We start from the raw sequence: 10,519 nt of genomic DNA on the forward strand, positions 1-10,519 counted from the left end.
GAAGCAAGTGTTGATGGATACTAACGCCAGTCAAGTGGTAAAGGATTGAAATCTCACTTGTCTTTGTTTGGTTCAAGTGCTCTCATTTTTCTCGGATATTCCCTCTGTTTCATTGTTAATATACATAAAAAAAAAAAAAAAAAAAAACAGGAGTGGTTATTTTGAAATTAATAGAAAATGCTAGTTGCTTTGCAAATTTGTCATTTGAAAAAGTTGCCTTTTTTTTTAAAATTCTAAATACACATCTACCAAGTGAATATTTTGAATTCAAATGTTATATATGAAAATTAATCTAGTGCCAACTCATTTATATTTTTTTCCATAAGAAATTGAATATTTTAAAAAATGACTTTATATTAGAACATAAGAGCATTCATTAATAAGGAAAAATACAAATATCTCGTTACCATGAAATACAAGAATATAAATCACTATTTAAATTCTCATTTTGCAACAGTTTGGAGTTTATCTTTTATTCCCTATGCTTCTGATTTATAAATTTAAAACCCCATATGTATGGCATTTGAATGGCAAGAAAAATTTTAAATCTTGTTTTGTTTGAAGTAGAAGTGGCAATATGTCTCAAGCCCCAACGGATTACTCATACGCAAAGGAACTTTGGATGAGATAGATATTCTAATTTTAATATTAAGCTTGAAATGGGACGAATCCTATTCATACCCATTAATTGATGGGAATTTTTGGGAAATTCTTGGGTACCCATTGGGGCCCAAGTACCTCATCAAAATTTTATCTTATCAAAATTTTGAACTTCTTTTCTAGTAGAATACTAATCAAAATGAATATTAGGAGTAATATGAAAGTCATTAATCTATAATTTTATTAGAAAATATTTTGTCTAGTTTTGATAGTTTTATGATGGCTCATAGTTCTACATGCCATTTCTTTGTACTCATAAATACAAGTTCTTTTAAGTTTTTATAGGATTTATTTTTTTCCTCAACTAAAATTTAGCAACATTGGAATATATACATAGAAAATAAATAAAAGAAAATTTGTGGGGGAAAAGAATTCAGAAAAATATAAATTCACAATAAGACTAAAAGAAATTTAATAAATCAAAAATATTAAATTTATATAAAAATAAAAAAGAATTAAAGGAAAAAAGAATATGAAAAATAGACTTGGATATTGGGTGGGATCAATCTAAACCATTCTAAAGTAATCCTATCCAAATTAGCTTCAAAATATGTATGGATAAAGTTGGGTCCAAACTCATATTACTCGGTCTCATTTCAAACCCAAGCAAATCCCGCCCATCCCACCTATTTTGCCACCTCTAGCTTGAAGGATCAGACATACAAAACATTTGTAGAGCCAAGAAAAATAGGTGAAGAAAGGGATGGGATTTAGTAACATGTAGGTATAAAACGTACAAAATAATTGGATTACACTTATTTGGGTTTAAAGTAGATTCGCCTTTTGGGGCTAAATTTTGGCCCAAAGACGCTAGACCAGATCTAAATAACTAGACCATATGTTTTTTGTCTAGTTGGGGTGAGGCGAGATGGGGTAGGAGGAGGGATAACATTGAAAAAAGAAATCAAAAGTAACTTTGACTTTAATAAGATAATAAATATTTTGAAACATTTACTTTCAATAAGATGGAGGGAGTATTTGATGGTCCAAAATGGAAAACTATAATATAAATGGACTGAAAAGATTAATTCTTTTAGTATCAATAGTGCAAATTTTTTTAATGAAATTTTAATACGTTTTTGAGACCCAATTTAGTTGTTAAGAAAATTAATTAGGTCATTTTAGGATCTCTAACTCAACTTTCAAACCCTTTCTTTCCCCTTCCCCTTGCAAGGTTGGATTCTCATTTAACCAAAAAAAAGTTAGTACTATTTAAATAATTGTTCTTGCTAATATGAAATAACTTGATTTACTTGATTAAAGTTTTGCACATGATTTTTTTGACGACATAGTGAATTTTTTGAAGATTTAAAATACATGACTTAAACTTGGGCCATCATAGTCCTAGACCAACACTCAACAAACTAAAAGGGCTCAATTTTGGTTTTTTTTTTTTATATCTAATTCAATATGGGCTAGAAGTTTGCTCTTATAATTCGTTCTCAATTTTAACTTCCTAAAGCTGGCTCACAAAGCCCAACTAAAACATCTCTTTATTTGCAAACAAGAAAGTCGTTGATTTGAAAATGAATTAATTTTTTCTATATATTGACACTATATATTACTTGCTGGTTTAGATCTATGTTTATGTCATTTTAATTTAAATTTGAACTCCAAATTTTACACATATGATAGACATTCAAACTAGCTAACCTATATATTATTAATGTAAGAAAGATTAATAATAAAAGGATAATTTCAGAAACCTCCAAGGTTTCGGACAATATCACTGTGCTCCTCCCTCAACTTTTAAAAATATCATAAACCTCCCCTCTCAGTTAATTGGCACCCATTATTGACATCAATAGTGGTAAAATAACTCTTATGCCTTGCCTTTGCTTGAGATATATATTTTGGATCAATTACAAATTGCACCAATATAACTAGGGGTGAATAGCATTTTTCTCCATATTTTCTCCATTTTTAACAATTTATTTATTTATTGGTTTGGTGTTTTTTCAAAATAAATTACTAAATTCTTGGGAAAACATTAATTGTTAATAAAAAGTAAAGTTACAAAAGTTAATTCTAGTAATGTATGATAATAACTAGGAATCACTAATAAAAATAAAAATAAATTATATAATTTTTATACTTTTATTATACGGATTTGTAATAATTATATATTCTTCTTGAAAAAGTCAATTCTAGTAATGTATGATAATAACTAGGTATCACTTATAAAAATAAAAAAAAATTATAAAACTTTTATACTTTTCTTTTTTGAATTGCAATAACTATAGATTCTTCTTGAAAAACAAGAATATATATTTAAAACTGAAGGTGCAACATTGTTACCAAATATTTAACTTCTATCGTTATTGACATTTAATGAACAATATGAGGTTGTTAATTAAAAAAAAGAGAGTTACATACGATTTCTAAATAAATTTTCATTTATGTATTAATTATGGCCATTAAAAATTTTTTAAGGAATAATGTATTTTAGCATGAAAGAAATTCTTAATATGGGCATGAAAGCACATGATGCAATTGCTATGGACTTGTAATTGTAGGGGGTAATTTGAATTAAAGTCAAAAATTAGATTTATAAACAAACTAATGTTGAGGATAGCAGCAAAAGGGCATTTAGGGGATTAAATTATTATCTCTCTTATGAAATTAGTTTTTTTGGTTCACTTGGGCAGACATGTTACAAAATCATATGAATTAGGGGAGGTATATGATATTATTAAAACTTCAAGGGAGGCTAGTCATACTGATAAAAACCTCAGGGGAGGTTTTTGAAATTATCCCTATTGAAAAAAAAAAAAAGGATATGCCCGTATTATCCACTCCACTGGACCTTTCAAGAATTATGTCTGCAACAAATTCCTTTTTTAATTGACACTACTATTTTTATCTTATCCACCTGCCCACCAAAAACTAATCCAGATGGCGTATATGTGTAGCCAAGCCAACAGACAAACTGAAAACAATGTACTACGAATTGACCAATTGTGCAAAAGGGGCAACAAAAAAAAGAAAAGGAAATCAACATTTGTAGGTCGGTCAGGTGACAAAAGTTGAAAATGGATAACATGCAAGAAACAGAACAAATGACAAAATACAAGTAAATGGTGGTCCGTATCTATCTAAAAAACATAATGACAAAAACAAGGAATGTGTTTGCCCTCTAACTTTTCATTGGACATCTTCTTTATTTGACAATACAAACTACTTATATATTTCTTTCAGAACTAATATTTCATGGTGCCCGCCTAGTGCTTTCTTATTGCAAAATGGGAAAAAAATATTCAATTTATAATTTACTAATAACAAATTCTCAACATTAAATAAAGATTTTGACATTGTAAAAAAACATTTAAAAGCTTCGTTGACAAGAAATGGCTCGTCATTGGACATTTATTGTATGTTGAAGTGTGTATTTTAAAAATTTTGTCTCTATGGTTAAAGTAAAAAAAAAATAATATACCCTTTATTTTTTAAATGTCCTTATCCTAAGCCTTAAAGCACTGAGCTACTACGTCCTAATACTTTTGTACTACGTAATGTAGGCAAGAAGATATGCATGTACTACAATAGATTGCTTGTACGTACTTGTTTATGACAAGAATATTCTTGGGAAGATGTCTATTTTTGAGGTTGCTTCTGGACCAGGATGGCCTGTAACCGTCAATTTCAGAGTCCTTTTTCAAAAATTTTTAGGATATGCTCTATCAAAACCGTGTGCCACGGCCAAAGTTCCTAGGATATACCATATAGTGCCACTAGAGTCCACAATTAAAGTCCTTTCATCGTTATCTTGACCTTATCTGCCCACTGCCAACATATACATGGACCTCCACCGTTTTAATTCCACTTAGGATAAGGTGAAAATTGCGCTTTGAACATAGACCCTTTTCTGCTCAGAATTCAGTTTACAAACGAGAGAAGAAAATACAAAGTGGGCTTGAAAGGGGAAAAAGGAGAGAGAACAAAAATGGGTAGCTTAGAAGAAGAGAAGCTGTTTCAAATGGTGCACGATTTTATTGAACCAGAATCAACTTCAGAAAATCCCTCTTATTCCTCTCAAAATCTGTCTCTCAATAATCATCATGCTAAGCAATATATTTTGCAGGTATTTTGTTTTCCCCTTTTTCATTTTAAGTTTCTTGATCATTCATTTTTGTGCATGTGCTAAACACTAAATTCTGTTTTTAGTTGGATCATTTTGTATTTGGTGTAATTCTGAAAGGGTATGAAAATCTTTCTTGATTACAGGAGATTGTTGCGAGTAGAACTGCAGCTGAAGAGGGTCTTCTTGGTTGTGTATTGAAGCACATGAGGCACAAAATCGAAGCAGAGAAAACTACTAGCCTCAAGAAATGGCTTGTGATTAGACTAAGAAAGGATGGTTATCATGGTGTTTGTCTATGTCAAACTTCTTGGCCTACTACTTTAGGCTGCCCTGCTGGTAAGTAATTTTTTTTTAAAATTATTATTTGGTTTACTTTAGAACTTTGCATATTTATTTTTCCATGTTATGAGCATAATCTCTTTTATGTTTAAGTCTCAAGGACCAGAGTGATAAAACACAAAAGATCCAAATTTGTAAGATGGGATGTAGTAAATTAGCATGTAACCTCCAAAAATTTTGATAATTAAAGGGATGACAAGATAAGTCATACTAACATTCTAGGAATCCACCTTCCATCTGCTATTTTTCTGTGAACTTTAATTGCAAAATGATCTAAACTTCTTTTTCTAATGGTAAACAGGTGATTATGAATACATTGAAGTTGTGATTAAAGATAAAAAATGCAGCTCATTGAGGCTGATCTTAGACATTGATTTCAAGTCACAATTTGAATTAGCAAGGCCTACATCATCCTACAAAGAGCTCACAGATACGCTTCCTGCAATCTTTGTTGGTGATGCTCAGAAATTGAACAAGATAATCTCCATCCTTTGCTCAGAAGCTAAGAACTCACTTAAAGAAAGGGGTCTGCATGTTCCTCCATGGAGGACAATCACTTATATGCAGTCCAAATGGTTTAGTAACTGCCAAAGAATAATCCCTTTGAATCCTAGCAGAGAAGTAGGCTTAGGCAATAAAGAAGCAATGGTTGGTGAGCATATTTCATCCAATTTTGACACATTGACAGCATCAGCTTCTAATGGGAAGAAGGAAAACAAGGCAGAGAATTTTGTTGCTAGATCAGGTTTATCTAGTCAATTTGCTGCTATGAGCACAAAATGCTTCTAATAAAGCTTTTTGACAAGATATTGGGTAGATTCTTGATTTTGCAGAGCGGAGAAGAGATTAGCATCCTCCATAGGCAGTACTGTTCTCTTTTGTTTGCTTTGGCCTTTTTTGAGTTTTGACTTCTTGGAACAATTGACAGAGATGAGATGATTTTTTATAGCCTCACAATTTTGTTAGAGTTCTATTTGTAGAAATTAGTGTTCAGGTACTAGAATTAGGGCATGTTACATGGATTCGTTGGGGTACATTAAATTAAAATTACACTAATGGTTCATGATCAATGTAAAATAATAAATTTATAATGAACAAATAATGAACTTCGAATTTGAACAACTGTTTGGCAAGGTGGCATTTACTAAGAAAATTTAAGAGAGACTTTATTAAAAAAATAAAATAAAATAAAATTCATGGGACGAAGACTATGGTATGGTCTCCCTCCCTTTGAAAAATGAAGAAATTAAAAGAGGAATTGGAGGAGGAGAGGGAGAGAGTCCCCGGTCAATTGTTAGACACTATGCTCTTGCGATATTGATATCGTGACTTGAATTTTTCTTGGAAAGTTGGATAATCAATGTTAAGAGTCCATCCAGGTTCTCTTTTTCTTCTGATTTGATCTTCTTCCTCGAATCTTTAATTTTCTGCCTCATGGTTTCGCCTGCACCCCCAAATACAACCTCCTTGATCACTTTTGCTATCTCTTCCCTCTGATGTCTACCATTTTCATCTCTCACAACTTCAATAGCCACACCATTTTCCACCAACACCCTACCAGTAATGGGATGTTCGAAGGCCATAGGCATGGCCATTATTGGGACACCAAATTCTATGCATTCTGATGTAGATGTCCAACCACAGTGGGACAAAAGGCCACCAATACTCGAATGGCCTGAAAATCTTCGCCTGCGGTACCCATCCTTGAACAACTCTCCCTTTATCTTTCACTCTTTCAAGAAAACCCTCTGGTAAGATCTCGTCGAGCCTACGTTCCTCACCTTTTGGAGATCCCAAAGCCCAGGTGAAATTTACATTGCTCAGCTCTAAACCGAAAGCTATCTCTTTTATCTCTTCCTTTGACGAGAAATACATTGTGCCAAAGGAAGCAAAAACAGGTGAATGTTCACTTCTCTGCCCAAGCCAATTCATGAGCTCAATATCGTCGTCACCTGATTCACCAGTGGAATTAAGACTACTGGGAATTAATGGACCAACAGGGACAACTTTCAGGTTCATCGAACTAGCATGATGATCCAAGTATTTCCCTTCCATGGCTCTACAAGTGTTAACCGGTAAAGGAATGGGAGAATCTTCACAAGGGTCCAAAGCATTGCGTCCAACTGCAGTAAGAAGTCTGCGTAACTCGAAATCTCGAAGATAAATGGCTGGAAATGGATATTCGGTGCCAGAGTTGGATGTCAAATGAAATGTGTATGACAAAGATGCAGCGCTAACATTATGGAGCCAAACGGATGGCAAGGTGTACAAAGGACTTACTGAAAACCGAGCGAATGCTTTATCGTAGGTCACCGAGTCTGGCTTGAGAGATTCTACGATGTTGTGTATTTCAGGATTGGACAGTCAGGAAGTTGAAAAAGATGGGAAGGAGATGACTCGGGAGGCCATTGGTTGTGTGGTAGCGGGAAGGAAGTTCAGGCAATTCTTGAAGATGAAATTCCACAAGTTGAATGGATTCTGAGTACTTGCCTGTGATTTTCTTGGAGATGGAATTGAGATTGATAGGTGTAGAACAAAGATAAATGTGAATTCCTCTCTCAGTGAGTTTCTTAGCTAGCTGCAAGAATGGAGATGTGTGACCATGCCCCAACATTGGTAACATGAGAACCCTTGCAGAATTATTGCCAGCATTTTCTGTACTATTCGCCTCCATGAACATGGATTGCGCCCCTTCTGTATGTATGGAGAAATGAGCTCTTCTGGGCTGTGATTAAATAGGGATTATTTTCCCAAATAGAATACAAAAATTGGATGTGGAAAGGGACAGGATCCATTTAAACTGAACAACTTGCGCAGAATTCTGTGGCCTGGTGGCATGGGTAATATTCTTGCTAGGTTGCTACTGAGCAGCATAGGTGGTAACTGAACTATATTTGTCTCGGATTGGAATATTTCTGCTCTCGTTAAATCAATTAGGACATGAATAATAGTAATTAGTATGGGTATTATGGTAGTGTTTTCAATTTTAAATGGCCTGTATTGTCGGAAAAATGCTTACATACACTTGGTCTTTGTTCAATTATGAATTTTTAGTACTGCATTATACAATTTTTGCTATTTTGGTTTTCATGATCTTCACCTTTTTTTTTTTTTTTTTTTTTTTGTCTGCAATGCAGTACAATCTCTCAACTCCATTAGGTTTATTTTTGCGTTTGATATTAACCTTAAGAGATAAGAAGCTTATTTTGGTCAACGTCATCATTTGATAAATGACAAAATTCGTAGTTGACTTTAACAATAATAAAAAAAAAAAGTATGGAGCAAACAACCAGCATTTGCCAAATAGATAAGTGATCAGGTTGACAATTATGGAAGAGGGGCAGGAACCGTAGCCGTTCCGAAGGTTCATGGCCAAGATTTGATCACGAAAAAATATATAAGATGCAAATTGTATCTTGTATATCATTTTTCATACCATGCATGGGGTACACAAAAAATTTGTTCTATAATTATACATTATTGAAAGTTGATTACACTGTATGCATATAGAATTATATGCTGTGTATTTTGCACAAAACCTTCAGGAACGGCTGCAACTGTTCCTGCCCCTGTCCAACAATTACAATGATACTTGATGCTAGGAATCTGGCTTCTGAGTAGATAACCTCATTTGGCTGTCGCCACTGAACAAAATATAATAATTCTAGCCATTTTTTTTTGTATTTCAAGCTTGGTCAATTGGCCATAACTTACTTCTCTTCCCATGACACTACAACCAAATATACGAATATCTTGATCTGAGAAGTTAGTCCTTCTGTACCACGAATCCTCTCTCTTGTGACTTTGGTGTGTGTAAGTATATTAGGGAAGTAAAACTAACATTTTATGTACTATTACCATCCATTACCATGGATTCGTGGGAAGCTTATGGTCTGTAATTTAACTATAGAGAAACCAGCTCTTTTGTCTATAATAACCATGACTATACATGTCCAAAACATCACATTAGGGTTATTATCACTTTATCCCCTTAACATTTGGTGTCACTGTCAATTTCCCCCTTAACGTTATCTTTTGGTCACTTTACCCCCAAAACTAACGGTCCAACTTAACGGAATTTGTTAATTAAAGTAAAAAGACATGTTTAACCCTTAAAATTATTATCACTTTACCCCCATAAACTATAGTCTCATTATCAATTTATCCCCTAGAGTCATATTTTAGGCAATTTATCCTACCATTAAACCAACTTAGCAAGTTAAAAAATTTTAGAAGAAAATACCCTCCTCTTTGTATAATAAAAATAATAAAAAATTGTAAAGTGGCTCTTCTCCTTTTTAATATTAAGAAAAAAAGTCAAAGTATTAATATCTTTATTCTTAGCAATCTTATTAATATCAAAAAAGAATAGAAAGATGGAGAGGAGGAGGGGGAGAGGGAGAGAGCTCAATTCTTTTTTAAAAAAATTACAAATAAGAAAGAATTAAATACTTTTATTATTTTAAAATTATTTCACTTTTCTGTTTACTACCAAATTCCAATTCTAATCCCGACAACCTTAATGTAATACGATAATGTTAGACTTTTTTTTTCTTTCTTTGCAAAAGCTAATTTTTTTTCTTCTTCTTTTCTATTTTTTTTTTCTTTTCCTAGTATTAATAAGTGTGAAAAAAAAAGAAATTTGAGAAAATCCTTTTAGTTTTATGTTTTTCAATCTCTTAAAGTTAAAAAAAGAAGAATAACCATTCCAACTTTTTATTTTTAATTATATATAAAAGGGTAAATATGTTTAAAAAATTTTGATCATACTAGTTAGATTAACGATGAAGTAAAATGCCTAAAAAATAATATTAGGAACTAAAGTGATTGTATCACTATAATCTAAACGAATAAATTGATAATAACAATGTAATAATACTATAAAATAAAAGAGTATTATTGTCCAAAATTTCTTAACATGTTAAGTTGAATTACTTGTGGGAATAAAGTGATTAAAAGATAACGTTAGGGGGTAAACTGATAGTAGTGATATAGTTTAAGAGGGTAAAGTGATAATAACCCCATCCCATTATGATGATTACCATATGCTTATAAGTGTTGATAATATTAGTTTTGGTAATTATAGTTCAAATGAGCCATCTCACTATTCCCTGTGTTATCTTAATTTTTGTAGGTGTGTTTTGTATTTAATTATTAACCTAAATCCCTTGAACTAGCACATCATGCCTAGTAGTATAATTTCATCTCCATGAAGAATAGGTGCCCTTTGACATTTAGCTCAGAACAAGTCATCTCATTGTTTTATGTGCCATTTTTGTTATTACTTTTTGATTAGTAATAAATTATTCATTTAACTTCATCAAGCTAGTCCACCAAAGTCTAATACAATTATGGGCCTGTTTGGAACCTGAGTTTTTTGGGAGTTTGTCTAAAACTTTACTGTAGTGCACTGTAGAATTTTTTGAAAAAATTTTGTAG

The 10,519-nt window shown here is 32.4% G+C and overlaps 2 protein-coding genes across 2 annotated transcripts; one reads left to right on the forward strand and one right to left on the reverse strand.

The window, feature by feature from the left end:
* Positions 1-4,468: 4,468 nt before the first annotated feature.
* Positions 4,469-8,149, forward strand: LOC113697987 (uncharacterized). The gene is made up of 3 exons (XM_027217630.2): positions 4,469-4,741; positions 4,885-5,077; positions 5,382-8,149. The coding sequence occupies exons 1-3, from the start codon at positions 4,604-4,606 to the stop codon at positions 5,867-5,869; spliced, it is 819 nt and encodes a 272-aa protein (XP_027073431.1). The 5' UTR covers positions 4,469-4,603; the 3' UTR covers positions 5,870-8,149.
* LOC113699631 (beta-D-glucosyl crocetin beta-1,6-glucosyltransferase-like) lies at positions 6,382-7,754 on the reverse strand. The gene is made up of 3 exons (XM_027220001.1): positions 7,571-7,754; positions 6,720-7,413; positions 6,382-6,634 (listed from the first exon to the last, which is right to left on the reverse strand). Exons 1-3 carry the CDS (start codon positions 7,752-7,754, stop codon positions 6,382-6,384), a joined length of 1,131 nt encoding a protein of 376 aa, XP_027075802.1.
* Positions 8,150-10,519: the final 2,370 nt, after the last annotated feature.

This window comes from Coffea arabica, chromosome 7c (assembly GCF_036785885.1).
Source record: "Coffea arabica cultivar ET-39 chromosome 7c, Coffea Arabica ET-39 HiFi, whole genome shotgun sequence".
Classification (NCBI taxonomy): Eukaryota; Viridiplantae; Streptophyta; class Magnoliopsida; order Gentianales; family Rubiaceae; genus Coffea; species Coffea arabica.

What these genes read in the sequence shown, in the direction of transcription:
- LOC113697987 (XM_027217630.2), top strand. Translation starts at nt 4,604, where the DNA reads ATGGGTAGCTTAGAAGAAGAGAAGCTGTTTCAAATGGTGCACGATTTT. An exon ending in CTAAGCAATATATTTTGCAG is followed by an intron (nt 4,742 to 4,884) that starts GTATTTTGTTTT and finishes TCTTGATTACAG; the next exon opens with GAGATTGTTGCGAGTAGAAC. An exon ending in TACTTTAGGCTGCCCTGCTG is followed by an intron (nt 5,078 to 5,381) that starts GTAAGTAATTTT and finishes AATGGTAAACAG; the next exon opens with GTGATTATGAATACATTGAA.
- LOC113699631 (XM_027220001.1), bottom strand. Translation starts at nt 7,754, where the DNA reads ATGGAGGCGAATAGTACAGAAAATGCTGGCAATAATTCTGCAAGGGTT. An exon ending in CATCTCCAAGAAAATCACAG is followed by an intron (nt 7,414 to 7,570) that starts GCAAGTACTCAG and finishes ACAACATCGTAG; the next exon opens with AATCTCTCAAGCCAGACTCG. An exon ending in TGGCCTTTTGTCCCACTGTG is followed by an intron (nt 6,635 to 6,719) that starts GTTGGACATCTA and finishes CATTACTGGTAG; the next exon opens with GGTGTTGGTGGAAAATGGTG.